We start from the raw sequence: 23,501 nt of genomic DNA, 5'->3' as shown, positions 1-23,501 counted from the left end.
TCTTAATATCTATTGAATTAAAAACAACAACGGAGAGGTATATTTTTCCTTAAATTATTTCTACTAATTAGACATTTTAGGTGTAAAATAAATATTAACATGTGTCTACGATGTCTACTAAGGGCTGCTCTTTAACAATTGATTGTATTTATTATTTGCACCCAGTTCCAGAACAGTTTGGATCCTGATCTGGAATTAGTGACATGCTCGGGTTATGGCAAGAACGGAGCTCTATCTGTTCTACAGGTAACTAGATTACTGTTCATGGTTTGTTAGACATTGCATGATAAACATGCATTACTCTTGCATTGCCAGGTTTGATAAAAGTAAACAGATTTTCTAATAGTGAGAGACTTGCAGATACAATCATGTAATAGAACTCTTCTAAAAGAATTGGTGGTTCTTAAAAGAGCCGGTGTGTTCTCTACATTTCAAACAAGACATTCTGCTTGTCTTCAGGAGAATAAAGAGCAAAGCTTCAAGTTTAGTTCAAAAGGATTTTTGTTGCTAAAATGTTGAGTTTCTATAATAGGTATTATTGTAAAAAGCTGATTATTTGGACTCCTAATTTCTTGTGTAAGAAAAGTAGTCGATGCTCGACGCTCTCATGACCTTGTCAAGTTCCCCAGCGAGAATTTCAGGCGGATAAGTACCAAGTACCAATGCATTTACAATTCGTTTTTGATAACCATTTGATAAATGAATTGTAAAAAGCATGTCATATTATTTTGAATTACCAGAGAACTATCAGACCCCAGGTTGTAACAACCTTTGAACTGCCTGGATGCTTGGATATGTGGACTGTTATTAGAAATAAACCAGTGGTAAGTTGAAAAACCTACAACTATTCTTTGTAATAATGATAATAAATCATTCTTATATAGCGCATATCACCATGAGGTCCCTATGCGCTGTAAAAGGAAATCATCATTTCTTGTACAAAGTAAACAGATATGTTTTTAACCGGGCTTTGAATTGTTCTGATGTCTCAGCCTGTTTAACAACCTCTTGAAGACTGTTCCATAACTGAACTGCTGCATATTGGAAAAAGCAGGAACCGTACAACTTGATTTCGACAACTGGGGAAGTCAGCAGGGATTTATTTGAAGAACGCAGATTCTTGGTTTTGTACTCCTGAACTAAGCTTTGAAGATAAACAGGGGCAATACCATGGATACATTGATAAGTCAGAACCAAAACTTTATAACCAATTCTAGCCCGTATTGCTAGCCAATTACCAATAACTCTGGCCCTGTTAACTGATCACATTTGTATTAACATTGGCCATCATACTCCTCTGGAAGTATGGTCAGGGAGATGGCCCAGTAAGCTAATAATGCTAACCACTTCAATAGATTTATACTCACAGCTCGTGACTGGACAGGAAACAGGTCTGAAAGAATGTATTGGGTGGAATGGATATAATAAGTGGGCAGTGAATACCAGGGGGCTTACAGGGGGGGGGGGGGAGTTGTTTCATGGAGGAATATCTCATGCCTTATGAGAACACTATTTTGTCTGTGCAGCTTAAGTACTGCTTTAGAGTAAGTTATAAACAAATTGTAATTGTTTATCGGATCAAATGAACTTATTTTATCTGGTAATTTTTAGCTGCTCCTTCTGATTAATTGATTTGTCTTTGCCTGACCTTTGACCTTTGACTGACCTTTGTATCCAGATAACCATCAAGAAAGAGAAGATGGAGGAGGGTGAGACAGAAGAACCTCCAGCTGAAAAGGATGAAAGTCAGACGCCGACGGCAACGACCATTGGAGACAAGTCAGAGTTGACTAATAGTCATGCTTTCCTCATCTTGTCAAGAGAAGACTCTAGTATGGTGAGTTAATGTTCATGGCGTGTCATGGCCAAGCGATCTAGTTGACTAATAATCATGCTTTCCTCATCTTGTCAAGAGAAGACTCTAGTATGGTGAGTTAATGTTCATGGCGTGTCATGGCCAAACGATCTAGTTGACTAATAGTCATGCTTTCCTCATCTTGTCAAGAGAAGACTCTAGTATAGTGAGTTAATGTTCATGGCGTGTCGTGGCCAAGCGATCTAGTTGACTAATAGTCATGCTTTCCTCATCTTGTCAAGAGAAGACTCTAGTATGGTAAGTTAATATTCATGGCAGGTCGTGGCCAAGCGATCTAGTTGACTAATAGTCATGCTTTCCTCATCTTGTCAAGAGAAGACTCTAGTATGGTGAGTTAGTGTTCATGGCGTGTCATGATCAAGCGATCTAGTTGACTAACAGTCATGCTTTCCTCATCTTGTCAAGAAAAGACTCTAGTACGGTGAGTTAATGTGGATTGCTTTTTGCTATTTCTTTTTCATCACAAGGGTCGATTACACAAAGAGGTTCCTAACTTAAGGCTGGTCCTAAGTTAGGATGAGTAAATCATCCTCGTCTTAACTCAAGATAAGACTCGTGAAATCTACCCCTGGTGTTACAAACTGGCCAGGATGTGTAGAGAAGATGATGAAGAAATGAAGTGCATTGAAGTTTGAGTAATTTACTTGACTCTATTTCTGTTTTATAACAGGTGTTACAAACTGGCCAGGAGATAACTGAGCTTGATCATAGCGGGTTTAGTACCCAGTCTCCTACAGTGTTTGCTGGTAATGTAGGAGAGAACAAATACATAGTACAGGTGTCACCCTCAAGCGTCAGGCTCATGGAAGGAGGTAAATTATAGTCTTAGGTCAAGGCTGAATTAGTGGCTGCAGCTGGTTCACCAAGGTTACCTGCTTTAGAGCATAGGAAGCCTATAACAACGCTTAGGAACAGTCACAGCCGCTAAATTATAGTCTTATTCAAAGAAATCTCAATGTTTATTTGTTTGTTATTGATACGGTTTCTAGTTTAGTCTAGATGGTCCTTATTAGGTATATTTATGAATGTGTATAGAATCTTAAATCATTTTTGTATACAGGAGTTGCTCTTCTCTTCATTTACTTCCTTGTTCATGTCTTTACATATTGATCACAATTTATTTGCATATCAGCACAGAATATAGATTGTTGTTATTAGAGAATTTAATAAGCATTGAAGCCTCCCACAAAATATTAAATATAGATTATGAATTATATCTTATATTGAGAAACTGTTTAATAACCAGTTTATAATTTTACCTTATTATTATACACATATTGACTGGCAATGAGGTAACTAGTGTACGTCTATTCCCCCAAGGGACTTTGAGTGACCAGAAGAGCAACCTATTTCCCTAGGCCGAAGGCCGAGGTAAATAGGCCCTTATTCTGGTCACCGATAGGCCCGAGGGGGAATAGACGTACACTAGTTACCAAATTATGCCAGTCAATATGTGTTTTAAAACACAGCTTGGTCTTAAATGTGAAATAAGAACAGAAATTTGGAAAAGAAAGGAAGTTTGTAGTTGCTGTTCACGCGTCAAGTCACGCGTCTATATTAATTTTATTGTGTACCCCAGATGTGGGGCAACAGATCTACGGATCATAGTATGTATTTGCTTTTGTTTTCCCTTACCCATCTTGGGGTATATTGTCAATGTATTTTGTTTTGTACTGTTATGGCAAATAAATTAATAATAATAATAATAATTAGAGAGGCCGCTGTAACCAGGCACTATTTTTAAAGACTTGTGCCCGCCCGTGAACTAGTTCCTGCAAACACGCACGTGCGATCACTAGACTATATTAGTTCATCCCACGTGACCGTGTTTCAGCCAACTAGAATACAGAACAAGCAAGAGGTGTGCTACAATGGTTGATTAGTGATCTATATCTACAGGTACTTGCATTTGCAATAATATTTTCAATCTGATAATATTTCCTCTTTTTCCTTATTTTCAGTTAATCAGCTGCAGCATATTCCTCTGGACTTGGGATCCGATATTGTCTTATGTTCACTGAGTGATCCATATCTATTAGTCATGACGGAGCGAGGTGATCTGATGCTACTGACATTAAAAGCTGATCAGTATGGATCTGGGCATCGGCTTAGTCTTACTAAACCTCATCTTACTCAGGTAAACTAGAACTCAGTCTGTTTTTTATAGAGAAAAGGCACTGGAAACTATTGATATTATAAATGGGTCACAGAGTGATCCATATCTGTTAGTCATGACGGAGCGTGGGGATCTGATGCTACTGACATTAAAAGCTGATCAGTATGGATCTGGGCATCGGCTTAGTCTTACTAAACCTCATCTTACTCAGGTAAACTAGAACTCAGTCTGTTTATTATAGAGAAAAGGCACTGGAAACTATTGATATTATAAATGGGTCACAGAGTGATCCATATCTGTTAGTCATGACGGAGCGTGGGGATCTGATGCTACTGACATTAAAAGCTGATCAGTATGGATCTGGGCATCGGCTTAGTCTTACTAAACCTCATCTTACTCAGGTAAACTAGAACTCAGTCTGTTTATTATAGAGAAAAGGCACTGGAAACTATTGATATTATAAATGGGTCACAGAGTGATCCATATCTGTTAGTCATGACGGAGCGTGGGGATCTGATGCTACTGACATTAAAAGCTGATCAGTATGGATCTGGGCATCGGCTTAGTCTCACTAAACCTCATCTTACTCAGGTAAACTAGAACTCAGTCTGTTTATTATAGAGAAAAGTCACTGGAAACTATTGATATTATAATACTTACTTAATACTTAAGCAGAAAATTTTGCTACAATTGTCTGCTAAGTAGAAATGAGCAGGATACCTGTCACATTTGTACTTGTAACATGGTAATTTGGATGGTAAAATTTATTCTGGTAAGTGTAATTTTCTTAAGCAGTTCTATGAAAATGACACCTGTTACCCCACACCATGCAAAGTTGTAAAAATTACTAAGTCATTTCATTGTTTGGTGCAAGCAATATAACCCAATTAGTTATAACCGAGCATTGATTAATAAAATTGATGTATAAATCAAGTCCTTCATGGTGAAAGAAGTTCATTTTGTTTGGATGATCATAGCTTGGTACCATTTTGATTGTAAAATAAACTTGCCGTTTCTCTGATTGCCCTGCAGAAAAATCCCATCTTGTCGCTCTGTACGTACAAAGACACTAGTGGAATATTCACTACAGCTGGTAGTAGAACAGATACAGTAGAACAAGCTACATCAGTACGTAGGCCTCGTACCCAGAGTACATCACAGACAGAAGCAACATCAATGGATACAAGGTACCTGACTAATCTAAGAAGAATGATTGAAGAATTATGGGTTACTCATATCTAAAGGAATATCCTTGTTTGTTTGTACATTTTATAAGAAAAGGTCTTGCTGTATTTTTTTGAAGAGTTTTCAAAAATCTGCTTAAATTAATTTTTCCAGGAGCTCAAGAAACTGCAAAAGCAATTTTATGAAATCCATACAAAATGCACTAACAACCTTATAGTACTGAGCCAACAAGAAATAGGTCAAAGATTGAAATAAAATAAAATATCAGTTCTGAGATTGGCTGTAGACCTTGTCTTTCTTACCCTTGAAGCTCATCTATGAAGTAATCTCTGTCTCAGTTCTCCAAGTTTCTCTGGTTTTCTCTCTTTTGTTTCTGAACTAGGAGTGCCTCTCAGTGTCTTAACATAACACACTTTATTATATCTTAATCCTTTAAATGAGAGCATGTCTACTGATAATATTCCTCAGTAGACTTGGTTTAGCTTTAAGTTCTTATATTTGACAACTTCTAAACAGTGCCTCCTTAGGATTAGGTTGAACCAACCTTTAAGGCAGCGTTTATGGCAAGAGTTCATCTTTGGGTTTTTGAAACAAAAACTTTCTCCTGATAACAAATAAATTCTTAAAACTGTCAAATATACCTCCAGTTCTTCGCCAACCATACATCCACACTCACATATGATATACATGGTGCTACTGCAACCATGTACACATGTATCTTATTGAACCATGCATACCTTTTCTTTATATCTGTATATTGTTTTAAGTTCTTATAAGTTTTAATGTTGAATCTTAAACGACAGCAGTGCGGATGATGAAGACGAATTACTTTATGGATCCTCAGAACCTCAAGCTCAAGTTACGTCCAGTCCAGTCGTCAAGACAGAGCCAAGGTAGTCAATCAAATATTTGGTGTTTTTGAGGATGGCGGCAAACAAAGAATTATAATATTATGCAATCGTTTTTAAATTGCAGAAAACACAACTATCTGAGAAAACTGTGTTAGTTTCAAATTAAGTTTGTTTTCTGTTCTTGTAAACATGGTTTCTTATTGTGCATTGCATGAGCATTAACAAATTCTCACTTTTTATTTTATTTTTATTTTTTATTTTGTTATGCAAGTCGCCAGAGCCTGAAGGCCACTTCAAGGTGTGGGCTACAATTATTTTTTCCAGAGGCCGTTGCCACCTACTCCTAGGGATGAAACAGGGTTACCCCTTTTACAGTCCTTACGAATGTAGGCTTGGGTATCATCAGTCCAAAGCCTGGCCGGTAGAGCAGAAAGCACTACCTCCCCAATTGTATGTAGCAAGTGTCACGACCGGGATTCGAACCCACACTCTGCTGATCAAAGAGCAGAGCTTGAATCCGGTGCCCTTAACCGCTCGGCCATGACACGCCACTACTTGATTGTCGTCAATCAGAACGATATGTCTTGTGCTTTGGTTGTGACATTCTGCAATATTCTTAGTTCAGCAAATTATTTTATGAAGACCAATGCTATGCTTTATGGTTTTCAGGCCTGATATTCTTCCTACTTCATTGAAATTTTTGATTTTCTTGCCTTTGGAAAAATCAGACAAATTGTGATTAAATAACCTGAAATGGCCATTTAATCCTCTACCATACATGTATGTACATGTAGATCAGGCCTTGAACGCGACAACATTTTCCTATTGCTTCCATGAGCAAATATCATATCTTGTTTTATAATTCTTGGTCGTGATTTGCTTGAGGATGTGAGTGTCATTGCTTAATGGCGTGTTCATCAGGCAGGCAGTTATTAGACCAATGCTTTAGATATCTACTGTTGTAGAATTCAAGAGCAGGTCACTCATTGGCCTTTTTGAGATATGTCGGAGACAATACTACAACACTATAAGGTTTGGGTAAATTTGTGTGTATACACCCAAACCAAACAGTACACTCCTATCCTGTCCGCCATACCTCCTTATTGGCCCATCTTGTGTGCCTCTCATACCTAACTGTACATTCCTATTGTTGTATCATTGTGTTACCTATAAACATGGATGCCAGAGTATGTCAATATATCAGGTCTATAGGATCAAACTTCAGTACTGTGTATTTATATTATATATCTGTATTTCAGCTCCGAGCCTGAGCCTGTTGAGGATGTTGTCGAGGTACAACCATTGACCGCTGAAGTAGACAATAGTCAACCTACGTATTGGTCTGTTATATGCAGAGACAATGGTCTAATGGAGGTAGGAAAAGCAGTGAACATTCACTAAGAAATATTAGCGAGGGAAGCTTTTATGAATTATTGCAATGATTTTATAGATTTTATAATTTTATTTTTTTCCAGCGGTACCTGCTACTAACACATATGATTCAAACTACCTCTAGCCACTAGGCTAGCTAGGTGCTCTAGAAATGCAAAGGTCATGGGTTTGAATCCCACCCGAGTGATTTGCTTATGGATATTGTTAGCTAGGTGCTCTAGAAATGCAAAGGTCATGGGTTTGAATCCCACCCGAGTGATTTGCTTATGGATATTGTTTACAGAACTCTAGAGTATACTGTGCTTGATGTAAATCGGTATAAGGGTTAAAAACAAAAAGCATTTTTAATTTTGTTTATTTTGCATATTGTTTATATTTGATGATTTTGGTTTTATTTTTACATGGATGTGTGTAACTGTGTGTAAAACCAAAATTTGTATTCTTTATCCTTAGAAGCCAACTAAATGTATATTAAATATATTTGGTTAGTTTTGATGAAGTATGATTTGTGTATTTGTAGATCTACAGTCTTCCAGATTTCAATCTGATGTTTCTTGTGAGGAATTTCCCGATGGCCCAGAAGGTGTTGGTTGATAGTGTACAATCAACTGCAACTACGTAAGTCTTACTTTGTTGCATATGTGATCAAACATTGTATCCTGACGCACATCTAAGATACAATGTTTGTGCCTTTCAAAGTTGTGTATGGCAATAACATTTATTTTTTTGGTTTAGATTCAACATTTTTGCACCGACACAATGATTTATTATGTGATATCTATGTTCATATGAAGCCCAATGTATATTTTCTTCGGGGCAGTAACACCATGTGTATCTACTTTGATCTGTAGATTTCTTTTGTTCTTTGGGAAGTAGGTCTTGCTTTTCATTCTACTGTCGCAGAGTAGATTTAAGAATTCAGGAGAATTTTTTTTTCTGAAAAGAACTACTACCTGAGCGGAAAGTAGGAAATTGGCCAGGACTACTACTTATGCTTAGTAGATATACACGTGGTGCTAACCAAATATACACTGATACCCACCCTACAATGTCTCAAAAACTTATATAGGAGCCCCAAGTTTGAATAAATAAATTAAATAAACTAAAGTTGTTTTCTCTTGCAGAGATCAAGGTCAGCAGCATGATATGCTTCCTACTGTCAAGGAAATCAAACTATTTGGACTTGGACACAAGAACAGTAGACCCTTCCTCATGGTGAGAATCTGTAGAATTAAAGTCAGCTCAGCTTGGATTGTTTTATCTCAAAATACCTTAAAGCCATTATACACTTTCGTTAAACAGTGTCCAAAAGCCACACTTCGTGTATCACAACTTATATATAAAATAACAAACCTGTGAAAATTAGGGCTCAATCGGTCATCGGAGCCGGGAGAAAATAACGGGAAAACCCATCCCTGTTTCCGCACATTTTGCCGTGTCATGACATGTGTTTAAAATAAATCCGTAATTCTCGCTATCGAGAATTGATAATTGTTTTAATGTTTTCTCAAAAAGTAAAGCATTTCATGGAATATATTTCAAGAGAAGTCTTTTACCATTACCTTCTGTAAACCTTGTAAGTTATTTGTAAATCTGTGAACTTTTTTTTTTTTTCTGTTCCGAAAGTGGTTAATGGCTTTAATTAAGAAGCCAAAAAGACACTATGGACCATTGAGAAATCACGATGCTTGATATTTTATTTTATTTCTCAAACATGTGGGTTGGTGAGTGGGTCCATAAAAGATGTTGGAAACAACTTATAAAATCTACAAACCTTGATTATTGTGATTGGCTCTTAAACCAAAGTTTCATACCAATCTGAAGTGATTTGTGTTGATAAATAGTGTTTCTTCTCATTAATGTAACGCCCAGGCAGTTCAAAGCACTACATCCTGCAGACCACACAAAAACAACCAAGTGAAGATGACTTAAGGTTATGACCAGTTTAGATTAGATTAGATTATTAGATTAGATTAGATTAGATTAGATCTAATCTAATCTAATCTAATAATAATCTAATCTATCCTGCAGACCACACAAAAACAACCAAATGAAGATGATTTCAGGTTATGACCAGTTTAGTATTCATTGTTTTTAATGTTTTGATTATGGTGATCAATTTTTGAAATTCCAAGGGATTTGTTTTAATACTAAAAAATATATTTCAAAGGAAAACGTTCAACTTCTTTAAAGAGTGTTATCAGTGTTAGACGGTGAGTACATGTTTACTGATAATTATTTTGTTATTGTAATAATTAATGAAATCTATTTGATTCTCCTTCAGGCATTGGTTGATGAGGATTTATTAATCTATGAAGCATTCTGTTACCAATCAGCATCAGATGTCTCACATCTTAAACTTAGATTTAAGAAGGTTAGTTTGAATTGTAACATCATCGGCAGTTAGGCACAATCCAAACTGTCACTCAATACCAAATCACTTTTGAATTCTGTACAATAAAGTTTCAAACAAACATTCGAATAGAGTGTCATGACCGAATGGTTTAGAGCATCAAACTCAAGTTCATGGGCCCAATTTCATAGAGCTGAGCTGCTTAAGCACAAAATTTTGCTTAAGCAAAAAAATCCTTGCTTAGTAAAATCAGATTACCCGCCAAGACTCCACTCAATTGTTATGCTAAGTAAACTACAGCTAAATACCAGTCACAAGCAATGTACATGTATACAACATGAGTTTTGGCCAGTAGCAAGCTATTTTCGGGCTTAAGCAAATTTTTTGCTTTGGCCAATGGTGGTTAAGTCATTGGACTTGTGTCATTGAGGAAGATGCTTTTAATTGCTTGTCTATATATAATGGGTATCTGCGATGGTAGAAGTTGATATTGTGTTAGAAAAAGCCTTTGGAGCGCCTTGGCAGCCTGGTGCTGTTTACTCCCCAGTGAGCTGAGAAAGCTTTCAGAAATGTTATTAGTCCAATGACCAGGACACCAAAGTAAAGCACATTGATTGGGTTATTGTAAAATGCTCTATATAAGAACTAAATATTAATAATTGTGTTGATGTTGATGTTAATTAAGACTCTGATCTCGTTGTAGGTATCTCATGATATCTTGATTAAGGAGAAGAAGAAAGGTAAGAAGCAAGCCAAGACAACTCCAGCCGTTCCAGAGACGTCTCGTTATGTTTCCAAACTCAGATACTTTGAAGATATTTCATCTTACTCAGGGGTGAGTTCTTAATTCAAATAAAGAATCAAATCATAAATGAAGGTTATGCCAAGATACTGGATGAAAGGCAAAGTTACAATCTTAAAGTGTGTCTTCAAGGGAGAAGCCAAGGAGAATTGTACATGTCCTCATAGGTTAATTATTTAATATTGGGTTGAACAAAGACAAAATTACTAAAGCGGGAGTTGAGCCAGAGATCTCCAGGTAAATATTAAATTTTCTTTGTTCAACCCAAAATTATTTAAAAACAAATTCCTGATAAGTTTTCCTTGTGGTTTATTACATAATACTTGTTAATAAAACTTGAGCATGATTTGCATTAGAGCACAGTTTCATCCTGGTTTATTTTATTCTCAAGAAACTGACTTTACAGATTTATTCAGTTGAGGCATACAATAATAAATACTGAGATGTTTGTTTGTCTTTTTATCTAGGTGTTTGTATGTGGACCGTATCCTCATTGGATTTTTGTCAAGTCTCGTGGTGCATTGAGAGCTCATCCAATGCCTATAGATGGCTCAGTGTCATGCTTTGCAGCTTTCCATAATGTCAACTGCCCTCATGGGTTCCTCTACTTCAACAGACAGGTCAGTATATAGCCTGGGATTATATAGTTCCTTTAACCCAATACAAGCAACTAAATGTTTAAGATAAACCCAGGCTATCTGGTAGCCTGGTTTCCATAATGTCAACTGCCCTCATGGGTTCCTCTACTTCAACAGACAGGTCAGTATATTGCCTGGGATTATATAGTTCCTTTAACCCAATACAAATAACTAAATGTTCAAGATAAACCCAGGCTATCTGGTAGCCTGGTTTCCAAAATGTCAACTGCCCTCATGGGTTCCTCTACTTCATTAGACAGGTCAGTATATAGCCTGGGATTATATAGTTCCTTTAACCCAATACAAACAACTAAATGTTCAAGAGAAACCCAGGCTATCTGGTAGCCTGGTTTCCATAATTTGGCCAATGAGTATGGCCTGGGCCTAATTTCATAAAGCTGCTTAAAGGAACACGTTGCCTTGGATCGGTCGAGTTGGTCTTTGAAAAGCGTTCTGTAACCGTTTGTTATAAAATCGATATGGTTACAAAGATGTTGTAAAAGTAGAATACAATGATCTACACAAATATGCCTTGAAATTGCGTGGTTTTCTTTTTACCTCGTCGACTAACACGGTCGGCCATTTATGGGAGTCAAATTTGTGACTCCCATAAATGGCCGACCGTGTTAGTTCGCGACGTAACATGAAAACAGTGCAATTTTGAGTGATACTTGTGTGGATCATTATATTCTACTTTTAAAACATCTTTCTAACCATATGCATTTCATAACAAACGGTTTCAAACGCTTTTTATAGACCAACTCGTCCGATCCAAGGCAACGTGTTCCTTTAAGCACACAAATTAGCCAAGGACAACAAAATTATACTTTCCAGAATAAGGTTACCAGCTAAACTATCATGCGACTTTTACCATTTGTGACAGGTATCATGTTCATTCCTGCTTAGCAGAAAATTTTAAGCAATTGTCTGCTTAGCAGCTTCATGAAATTGAGCCATGAAATGTTCATTATTAATCTTCCATTGATTGCTTGATTTGATTATTGTTACAGGGTGATTTAAGGATATCTGTTCTGCCGACCCATGTCATGAAATGTTCATTATTAGTCTTCCATTGATTGCTTGATTTGATTATTGTTACAGGGTGATTTAAGGATATCTGTTCTGCCAACCCATTTATCATATGATGCTCCATGGCCAGTTAGGAAAGTTCCGCTTCGATGCACTCCTCACTTTGTTACTTACCATGTAGACAGTAAGGTATGTAGGTGTAGTTAGGTTGGCACAGTATGGAATGTACAGGGGGTAACCCTGTTTCAGCCCTAGGAGTAGGTGGCAACGGCCTCTGGAAAAAAATAGTTGTAACCCCCAACTTGAAGTGGCTTTCAGCCCTTGTTTGTCTAGAGACTTGCATAAAAAAAAAATATAAAAAAAAATAGTGGTATCTTTCCTTGCCTTCCAACTCTAGGAACCCGACTCAAATTGCACCAGAGGCACTATGTTGATTGGGTTTTTCAGTCCCTACCTGACTGCATGCGTTTTCCCTGGAAAAAATCTCTGGGGTTTTCCTCCTACATCTAGAATTAAAACTTCCTTCCTTGTCTTTTCTCCGTGGGATTATTGGCTGGTACAGTGATTAGATTTGCTTTTCTCCATGGGATTATTGGCTTGTACACTGATTAGATTTGCTTTTCTCCATGGGATTATTGGCTGATACACTGATTAGATTTGCTTTTCTCCATGGGATTATTGGCTAGTACACTGATTAGATTTGCTTTTCTCCATGGGATTATTGGCTTGTACACTGATTAGATTTGCTTTTCTCCATGGGATTATTGGTTAGTACACTGATTAGATTTGCTTTTCTCCATGGGATTATTGGCTGGTACACTGATTAGATTTGCTTTTCTCCATAGGATTATTGGCTTGTACAGTGATTAGATTTGCTTTTCTCCATGGGATTATTGGCTGGTACACTGATTAGATTTGCTTTTCTCCATGGGATTATTGGCTAGTACACTGATTAGATTTGCTTTTCTCCATGGGATTATTGGCTTGTACAGTGATTAGATTTGCTTTTCTCCATGGGATTATTGGCTTGTACAGTGATTAGATTTGCTTTTCTGAGAGTCATTGTTTTCACAGATTTAATGGAAGTGAAATGAAGTCAAATGAAAGAACTAAATTAAACAACTAGATACCTTAGAATCGACGCTAATAATTTTGTAAAATATCCTTAGATTAATTGGTTGCTTAATTTGGTTGTTTATTTGCAGACATATGCTGTAGTAACAAGTAGTCTGGAGCCGTTAATGAAGATCTGGAGGTTGGGTTTTGATGACCAAGAGTTTGAAGAAGCAGAAAGAGGTAGGATACCAGCTTGATGTGACTTTTTGTTTACAGACTTTGTTTTCTCATTTTTTGAGGTTCATGAAAAACAGCTTAAGGAACAATTGGTCCAGAAAAACAACAACTTACGTTCTTTTATGTGAAAAACGTTATGTTTGTGTGTTCATGGGATTTACTATTCACTGTATTATAATGACTTATTGTTTATATATTTGGTTTGCGGTAACACCATGTGTGTATCTACTTGCCAGGTAGAATTTGTTCTTAGAGAACTGCCTTGCTTTATTCTACTACCGCGGAGTAGATTTATCGGATGTTTGGGAGACTTCTCAGTTCTGAAACGAACTGTCCTACTTTTCAACTACTACCTGGGTGGAAGGTATAGAAAATTGGCTGGTACTACTACTTTAGCTTATAGGATCGTAATTAACTGCACTACCGCGGAGTCAGTTCTTGAATTGGTCCCACTGTTTCAACTAGCTCGCTCTAATCATCGTCAGGAGACTTATTGTTTATTATTTAATCCTGATTGTCTTGTAGATGAGAGGTTTGTCGCTTCTCAAAAGGATCGCTTTTCAATCCAGTTGTTTTCTCCTCTCAGCTGGGATGCAATCCCAAACACAAGGTGAGATTATTATTCATTAAACCTCTCTGAAGTAAATCTCCTGGTATTGTCTGATATGGAAAGATCTGTGGTAACACCTTGTAATGATAATCTCTAATTGAGTTGGTTTCAACTCAACGTTTCAATGAGTTCTGGAGAATCAGTGCGTACTGATCGAAACGTCGAAAAATAACCAACGGTTCTTTTCAGAACCACCCCAATTCATTTACAGACCGTCATTACGGTGATACCGCAAACCTTTCCATATTGTATTTCCACCATGCAAATATTCAAATCCTACTTAGTACTGTCTGATTGAGATTGTCTTGATGCGTTCTAGTCGAAGTATTTTAGCTCAGAAATACCCCCATGTTTTTGTTTGCTATGCACTGATTATGAGAGGTTTGAACTGAGAAATGATAACCCCCGGAGTTAGTTGGTACTTTTAACAATATTCAAGTTACAGCAATAAATAATTTTATTATATCTTGTAATATAGAATGAAGTGGAAACTTTACGACCTCTCTGTAAAGATTAACTTGGATGAGTTGAATTATGTAAAAGTACGAGTTATAGCATTCATTAATAGCTTTGTTGAGTCACACTTTACAGAATGAAAACCTTGAATTGGAACATATAACATCATCTGATAAAATTTATTAAGGGACTTATTTTATTTTCTAGCATTCATTGACATCTTTGTTTTAATCACTATTAAAGGATTGAGTTTGATGAATTGGAACATATCACATGTTTGAAGATGGTGAATCTAAACAGTGAGGGATCAGTCACTGGAAAGAAGGGATTTATTGCTGCAGCCGCCACCAGAGTCTTCAGTGAAGATGTGCAGTGTACTGGCAAGGTACTGTTGACTTAATCTGACTAAACACAGGTTAAAATGCAAAAACCTAGTAAAATTAGAGTTTGGATTAATTCATATAAGATGAGACGCTCTATTACACCTTTCTTAATGCAGATCAAACTATCATGCTCAGTCATGTTAGTTTTCTTGAAACCACATCATGTTTATCATGTTTATTAGTTGTGAAACCACATCATGTTTATCATGTTTATTAGTTGTGAAACCACATCATGTTTATCATGTTTATTAGTTGTGAAACCACATCATGTTTATCATGTTTATTAGTTGTGAAACCACATCATGTTTATCATGTTTATTAGTTGTGAAACCACATCATGTTTATCATGTTTATTAGTTGTGAAACCACATCATGTTTATCATGTTTATTAGTTGTGAAACCACATCATGTTTATCATGTTTATTAGTTGTGAAACCACATCATGTTTATCATGTTTATTAGTTGCTTGCGCAGTGTCTCTTGTACATTTCAGGCACACACTGAGTTAATGACATAATTTAATAGAGGGTCTGTAAGTTCTAATACTATTATGTTATAACTTATGACATTGACTGGTTTGTTTGTAGGTTTTCATATATGATGTTATTGAAGTAGTGCCAGAACCAGGCCAGCCACTCACCAAAAACAAAATAAAGGTAAATCAATTAATTGATGGAGAAAGTTTCAGTAGACCTTTCAAGCTTTGCATGAATGTGAACATTTTGGAAATCTTAGGTCCTCATGAGGTGCTTTGTTAGGAAAATAAAACCACTCATTCCAACTGACCCCAGTACATGAAAATGCATGAGATTTTATTACTAATGTTATTTATTTTTTTCTATTTTTTTAGTGTGTAAATTTTCTGCACTGAAATTTGCCCAACTGTACTGATTTCTTGAAGAATTAATTTTGTAGACCATCGTATTATTGAAAATACCTTTGTAATACATGTAATATTGGAAATACCAATGTTATACATCTACAGTTGTCTGGTTAAAAAACTCAAGATACAACTAGTCAAACGCTGAGGGTGGTTTTGGGAGGATTGAGGAGGGTTAAGTTATTTGATGAAAGCTTTTAACCTATGACTTTATTTTAATCTTCTAACTAGGTGTTGTATGAGAAGGAACAAAAAGGTCCAGTTTCATGTATCTGTGATTGCATGGGATATCTATTGACATGTGTAGGCCAGAAGGTAAGTAGCATTTCAACATCTTAGGCTCCTTTTCACAGTTTCATGTATCTGTGATTGCATGGGATATCTATTGACATGTGTAGGCCAGAAGGTAAGTAGCATTTCAACATCTTCGGCTCCTTTTCACAGTTTCATGTATCTGTGATTGCATGGGATATCTATTGACATGTGTAGGCCAGAAGGTAAGTAGCATTTCAACATCTTCGGCTCCTTTTCACAGTTTCATGTATCTGTGATTGCATGGGATATCTATTGACATGTGTAGGCCAGAAGGTTAGTAGGATTTCAACATCTTAGGCTCCTTTTCACAGTTTCATGTATCTGTGATTGCATGGGATATCTATTGACATGTGTAGGCCAGAAGGTAAGTAGCATTTCAACATCTTCGGCTCCTTTGCACAGTTTCATGTATCTGTGATTGCATGGGATATCTATTGACATGTGTAGGCCAGAAGGTAAGTAGCATTTCAACATCTTCGGCTCCTTTTCACAGTTTCATGTATCTGTGATTGCATGGGATATCTATTGACATGTGTAGGCCAGAAGGTTAGTAGGATTTCAACATCTTCGGCTCCTTTTCACTGTTTTGATAAGATGTCATAAAAGCATTTCACATTTGCACTTTTATTATTTTGAGATTGAAATTACAATTAACAACTTTCTAGCACTTAGCTGATGAGTAGGAATATGTTACCTTGATTTAGTTGAGTAGTTTATCTTTATACTTAAGTCCATATTTGTTTTATGTAGAGCGATACAGTTCTACTTATAAAATTACTTGCACTTATAACAAAACTACAGCAGTCTACAATTTGGAGATTAAAAATAGTTTAAGTACAGTAAATAAATACAATGAGTGAAACAATTAATTAACAAGTTTTTAATTAACGAGAAACATAAAGTGATTGTCTTGAACACAACAAAGTGCAGTATTATGACAATATAAAAGGTTAAAGGCATTGTCTTATAGTCTTTTTCTGTTAAAGGATGTAAAGTTTTGATGGCTAGCTTTGAGTAAGAATAAGAGCCAAGTACTGCAGTTGTTACCTTCGTAAACTGCTGTACAACTAACATTCCATAACTGTCGGTGTAAACATGCTACAAAAAAGCACACAAGTGAACTTCAATACTTCAAAGTAAATTTGACTAAGAAAGTGATTTGGGTGGGGGTAGAGGGCTTCATGGCCTTCCCTCCTCTGACATACTCAGCTTTAATGTTTCTGTTTAAACCCACTACAATGTGACCAATATTTCAATTCATATTTATTATTTTTTTCCAGGTTTATTTATGGACCTTCAAAGACAACGATCTTCTTGGCTTAGCCTTCATTGATACTCAAATCTACATCCATAATGCAATCAGTGTCAAGAATTTCATCTTGGTAGCTGACGTTACTAAGAGTATCTTCCTCTTACAATACCAGGAATCGGATAGAACCATCGCACTCGTTAGCAGGGTAAGATAATAATACTTAATCATTATAATTTAGTTAATTTATTGCGCTATCTCCTGTTCGAGGGCACATAGCAGTAAAAATTCTATAATAAAGGTACTCCACTTAAGGACAATAGATGACAGCAGACAAATTTTATGGCTCTTTCTTACCACAAAATTCTGCGCTTACTTTGCCATTGCAGAATTTCTTTGCTAGCTGTGTAAATAAAGAATGCCTAGCAACTGCTAACCCGTGTGTTCTTTGAAAAAAAAAACAGCAGGACAAGTCCTCTAAGAACAATCTACACATTAGATTGCATTGCATTGGCCTCAATGGTTGATTTAATGTCAATGCATGAATTGAATTGAATTGAATTGAATTGCATGGTTTTTTCGTCAAGTATATAAAAATACATGAAATTTACAATCCTATTGTACAGCAACATATAAAATATTAAAATGTAAAATTGCACAAAATACCACAGAAAATAATAACCTTAATAATAAACTCATTAAAGTTTATATACTGTACAAAAGACAAACAAACATTAAAACATGAAAGAGTAGTGGACCCCCTCCCCCAAACTAAAAGAGGCCAAATTGCACAGGAGATGCCAGAAAGAAAAGAAAAAAGGAAAAAAGGCTATCATTGGCTGATAGTCAAGCGCAGTGTGTAAATGCACGCACTTTTCCATAGTTTGTCATTTGCAATCCATCTGTTCTATTTAGAACATTAATTGAGTAAATTTAATTATTTTCTAATACAGCACTTTCTTGATATTATATTGCAGGATTCTAAACCATTACAAGTCTACAGCTGTGAGTTTATGGTTGATGATTCTCAACTAGCATTTCTTGGTAAGTTTGTTTAAATACACAGTTGTATTAGGAGTCCGTTTAGTAGGATTAGTATTTACCATCAGTTTCCAAGGCAACCTTGAACAGCGCCCTCTATACCATAGACTGGATTCAAGTCCCATTCTCGTGTGAGAGGTCCCTAGCTATTACCTCAACTTACTATGAAACAACCCCGTAGCATACAGTACAGTGCTTGCTCGCCGTCAAAATGTGGTCCCGAGAATGGGACTTGACGAAGTCGTTTCTTACTCTGCACGTTGTTATTGGAAAATCAATGGGAGCGTGGAAGCGCTGCCCTGCCGGTAAAATATTCATTATACTCTGTGACATCACAGTAGAAGACGTTGTAAGGCACGCGTCTATACGCGGCACGCTGGTGGGGCGGGTAAACTCATTAGCAGGCAAGGGGGTGTCGGTGTCAAATGGCGTTTTATTGTACTTCCCAAAATTCAAATTTTGCAAACAAAACCGACCCCAATGTATGTTACAACGTATTACTTACGTTCAAATGAACATTTAGTGCTTTCTTTTTTATAATTAATTGGTTATTAAAAAATGTATTTCAGTCATCAACTAAGTACCTAACCCACAAGTGACAAATGAACTAGTCTTCTTTTTGGGTGCGTTTGATTGGTCAAAACGTATCACTTAACAACGTTACATATTCATAAGTGAATACATTTACATACCAGGCGACTGCGACATCGTCAAGTCCCTGTCCCGCATGCGGAACAGGTTTTGGAATGCAGAGCATCACAAAACAGTAGTTTCCTGGGGATGGCACGGGATTGGGACTTGAGTCAAGTCTATCTATACCACTTTACCTTGGTGTGTACTGTTTACTTGACATTTTACACCATCCACATTTTGTGCTTTGAATATGGAATTACACTTTATTATTTACTTTTAAACACCAACATTTTCAACCTGCCCTCCCAATAAAAAAACCTCATTCCATTGTCCAAAGAAATTTACAATTTTTAGACACCATGGCATGTCAACAATTGTTTTTTTATATCATTTGTCAATACATTTTCATAGGTTAATTTAATTTATACCGGCTTCTGAAGCCAGTTTTTGACAGTTTAGTCTTAAAAAGACTATTTTAAAACATGCATTTTAAATCACATTGCAAATAGAAAAGTATTGCACAGTATAAAGATGAAACAACTTAAAGGGAAGGTACACATTTGGCAATTGTCAAAGACCAGTCTTTTCACTTGGTGTATCCCAACATAAGCACAAAATAACAAGCCTGTGAAAATTTGAGCTCATTTGGTCATCGAAGTTGAGAGAAAATGATGAGAGAAACAACACCCTTGTTGTACGAATTTGTGTGCTTTCAGATAAGAATAAAAGTCTTCTAGCTAGAAGTCTTTTCTTATTTTATTGAGAAATTACCTCTTTTTCAAAATGTATGCTACTTCAGAGGGAGCCGTTTCTCACAATATTGTATACTATGCTCGTTACCGAGTCAGTTTTTAACTTAATACATGTATTTGTTTTGAGTAATTACCAAACGTGTACCTTCCCTTTCAGAAACAAGTGCATAAGTTTCTTATTTTCTTAATTGTTGTGTGGATCAGAAGAATTGCTACAAGCGTATAACAAAGACAACTTACATCTTCCCAGTCATCTGGACAGTGACTTGGTTTTCTTTCCTTTTAACACGGCAACCCAAAACTTCTTTCAATCCTTGACGGAACTTCTTGTACTTAAATTCATAGATGACTGGGTTTATTACGGAATTCAAATAGAACAAACAATTGGTAATCTCAAAGACTAATTGAGCCGTATCTGAGCTACAGAAAGGCACTAAATTAAACTCAAGTTCAATATTTGGGCAAATCAGGTCCAATAAGTAAGCTGGAGTCCATAGGACAATGAGGGCGCCGAGCACCATCTTAAGCAAGCTTACTAAGCGTTGCCTAGCAACCAGGAGACTCAAAGCGGCTTGTTTGACATGTTGTTGCTTCAAGTATTCAGCTTGTTTGCTTAACGTTGCTTGAATCTTAAAGTATGCCCAACACATGAATACAATTGGGATTAAGTAATGTGTAAGAAATAAGACTAAGCTGTGGACTATTTGAAGTAAGGGATGATAATAAGAGATATCTCGACAAGCCTGATTGGGATTAGGGCTTGCTCCAATTGTAAAAAGGAATGGCAGAGAAATAACTATTGACCCTACCCACACCAAAGCAAGAAGAACCTTTATCCGTTTCTTGGTTAACTTTCTTGGATACTGAAGTGGTTGAACTATACCAATATATTTTTCTAATGTAACTAAACATAGACTGTATCCTGTACAAAAGCAGCAACTCCAAACAAAAAATGTGCTGACCAAAATTCTACAGTACAAGTCTTTTCCCAAAGTACTTTGTGGTACAAAATGAATAATTACACATCTTTTGTTTGCAACAAGGTAATGAAGGCAAGCAGCAATGCAAGATACAGTATCAGCAACAGCCAAATTGACCAGTAAATAGTTTGTGATATTATGCAGAAATTTGACTCTAAGAATTACAACACAGACCAAGATATTGCCAAGTACACCACAGAATCCAAGTACAATCATTACATAACATACTACCTTAATAGCATCAGAGTCCTTATTGTCATTGGTTGTTGGTGTAGTAGAATTCATCTCAGATGCATTCATCTTGTTTAATAATACTTCAAGCTAGAGTTACTTCAGTTCTTTTTCTTTCTGACAAATGTTTTTAAATGTCAGTTTTTCCTCTTGTGAAGGTCCACTTTCTGAAGACTTTTCCAACAATCAAAGATGAGTTTTTCTTGAATAAGATTGTGGGTAGCAGAGTGTCATCTTTTGAACAGTGATCTTCTTTATTTGTTCTTGGTATTCACAGTGCAAAGTGTTAACTTTCAAGCTTAAAGTAGTCTCCTGACGATGACTTATGTAAGCTAGTCGAAACGTTGAGACCAATTTAGGAACTAACTTCACGGTAGTGCTCTTAATAACGATCCTATAAGCTTTTAAAGTAGTAGTCCCGGCCAATTTTCTATCCTTCCGCCAGGGTAGTAGTTAAAAAGTAGGACAGTTCTTTTCAGAACTGAAGAAGTCTCCCGAACATCCGATAAATCTACTCCGCAGTAGTAGAATAAAGAAAGACAAACTCTAACTGGCAAGTAGATAAACACATGGTGTTACCGCCAACCGAATATATATTGACACCTCACCATGCAATGCGCCACATCATATATAGTTTCCACATGTCAAGCCAAGCTGTCCTAGTGGCAACATAGAGTCTTGTATTCTGAGCATTTATAAACCTACTGCAACTCAAGAACCCACTTCATAAAGTTTGCCTTTCTCTGTTAATTGTCGAGAAGAGTTGCTCTAACCATGAAGAAAACTGCAATTTACTTTTGTTTTAATGAGCAGAATTGGGTTCTAGAGTTTGTTAGCAAATCAAACTCTGAGTTTATAATAGCCAGAAATCACTGCCAATCCAGTTCTCTTTCTTAGCTGACGATGTTCCTGAATTATCTTAGAATCAAAGATGAAAAATTTCTGTATTGACGTTTGCTTGAGTGTTAGTTTGAAGCAAATCCAACTCATGAGTTTATCATGGCCAAAAATCACTGCCAATTCAGTTCTCTTTCTCAGCTGACGATGTTCCTGAATTATCTTAGAATCAAAGATGAAAAATTTCTGTATTAACGTTGGCTGGAGTATTAGTTTGAAGCAAATCCAACTCGTGAGTTTATCATGGCCACAACTCAGTGCCAATCCAGTTCTCTGTCTTAGCTGACGGTGAAACTGAACTATCTAGAATCAAAGATGAAAACGTTTTGTATTTACGTTAGCTTGAGTATTAGTTTGAAGTGAATTCCACTCAGAGTGTACCACAGTCAGAGTTACTGCCAATCCAGTCCTCTTTCAACTGATTGTCATTCTTTACTCTCGTAGAAGCAAAGATTGACAATTTCTGTAATAACGTTGCTGGGGTGATTATTAATGCAAATTACTGTTTGTACTTTGTTTGTTAATTGAAGCTTTTGATGTTGTTTTGACAGTTGAATCACAGCTTATTAGATTGCATTTTAGTGAAGGTATATCAACAATCTCTTTGTACACTGAGTTAAGTCAATTCTTTACTGACCTACATTAAATACAGTGATAAAACAAGTCTTTATGTTCAGTTAATTGCAAATATATTAATTTTTGGCCTCAACTTGTTAATTAAAATGGTTTCTAAAGAGATTACAAAATTCACTCAATTATTCATGATATTAGGTTTGAACTTCTCCTTGTACGTACAGTACCCCCGAACAATGGAACTTTGTTGTAAGGAGTTGGTATTAACTCGTTTTCCATATTGTCAACTAAATATAAAGAGTCGGAAGCGTGTCCTTAGTGGCTGAAATGCAATCAAAACAAGGAGAAATCTAAATGAAACCTAGATGAAAACAACATGACCGAGATAAAACCTAGATCTACAGTTTTTGTTTCTTTTAAAAGCAGTGTTCATTTAAAGCAACATGAACACGTATCCGTCTGGGCTTACTTCTACAAAAACACCTACAAATTATTTCTTGTAGACCCTTTTGAAACTTCTTGTATTTAAATACATAGATAATTGGATTAATGACCCAATTCATGTAAAACAAAAACATAATGATTGCATTGAAAGCTGATGAGGAAGAAGTACAGATTGGTTGTTTCTGTGTTTGAGTTGGGAAACAAATGAGAGACCACAAGACTAAAGGAGTCCATAATACCAGCATTGAGCCAAGTATAATCTTAAGTAAGTTGATGAGTTTCTGTCTTGCTTGTAAGAGTTGATAGCCAGCAGCTTGTATATTCTGTCTGTGGAGCTGTTGAGCATTTCTATAGAGAGTGGCTTGTATCTTGTAATATGCCCAACTCATAAAAAGGATTGGGAACAGGTAGCCAAAGAGAATCATTACAACTCTCTCTGACATTTCTAGTGTATTGGAGCTATACTTGATGGCACTACATACATGTAATGCATCCTTTCTAGCTGTTGTAAGAAACATATTA

At 36.3% G+C, this 23,501-nt stretch overlaps 2 protein-coding genes across 2 annotated transcripts in view; one reads left to right on the top strand and one right to left on the bottom strand.

Moving 5' to 3' along the window:
* The window catches only part of LOC117289072 (cleavage and polyadenylation specificity factor subunit 1-like), a 51,028-nt gene that overhangs the window by 18,470 nt on the left and 9,057 nt on the right, over positions 1 to 23,501 (top strand). Inside the window, exons 17-37 of the mRNA XM_033770015.1 lie at positions 166 to 246; positions 741 to 824; positions 1,679 to 1,837; positions 2,547 to 2,688; positions 3,838 to 4,013; positions 5,025 to 5,179; positions 5,981 to 6,070; positions 7,288 to 7,402; positions 7,941 to 8,038; positions 8,545 to 8,635; positions 9,705 to 9,794; positions 10,477 to 10,608; positions 11,043 to 11,195; positions 12,315 to 12,431; positions 13,448 to 13,538; positions 14,061 to 14,145; positions 14,845 to 14,986; positions 15,572 to 15,640; positions 16,096 to 16,179; positions 17,460 to 17,636; positions 18,406 to 18,472. Coding sequence (XP_033625906.1) covers positions 166 to 246; positions 741 to 824; positions 1,679 to 1,837; positions 2,547 to 2,688; positions 3,838 to 4,013; positions 5,025 to 5,179; positions 5,981 to 6,070; positions 7,288 to 7,402; positions 7,941 to 8,038; positions 8,545 to 8,635; positions 9,705 to 9,794; positions 10,477 to 10,608; positions 11,043 to 11,195; positions 12,315 to 12,431; positions 13,448 to 13,538; positions 14,061 to 14,145; positions 14,845 to 14,986; positions 15,572 to 15,640; positions 16,096 to 16,179; positions 17,460 to 17,636; positions 18,406 to 18,472 — 2,398 coding nt within the window. The remainder of the gene's footprint in view (positions 1 to 165; positions 247 to 740; positions 825 to 1,678; positions 1,838 to 2,546; positions 2,689 to 3,837; positions 4,014 to 5,024; positions 5,180 to 5,980; positions 6,071 to 7,287; positions 7,403 to 7,940; positions 8,039 to 8,544; positions 8,636 to 9,704; positions 9,795 to 10,476; positions 10,609 to 11,042; positions 11,196 to 12,314; positions 12,432 to 13,447; positions 13,539 to 14,060; positions 14,146 to 14,844; positions 14,987 to 15,571; positions 15,641 to 16,095; positions 16,180 to 17,459; positions 17,637 to 18,405; positions 18,473 to 23,501) is intronic.
* Positions 19,980 to 21,520, bottom strand: LOC117289073 (trace amine-associated receptor 9-like). The gene has a single exon (XM_033770016.1). The coding sequence runs from the start codon at positions 21,132 to 21,134 to the stop codon at positions 20,091 to 20,093; it is 1,044 nt and encodes a 347-aa protein (XP_033625907.1). The 5' UTR covers positions 21,135 to 21,520; the 3' UTR covers positions 19,980 to 20,090.

Source organism: Asterias rubens, chromosome 4, assembly GCF_902459465.1.
Source record: "Asterias rubens chromosome 4, eAstRub1.3, whole genome shotgun sequence".
In the NCBI taxonomy this organism is placed as follows: Eukaryota; Metazoa; Echinodermata; class Asteroidea; order Forcipulatida; family Asteriidae; genus Asterias; species Asterias rubens.
This window is presented reverse-complemented; position numbering and strand designations above follow the sequence as displayed.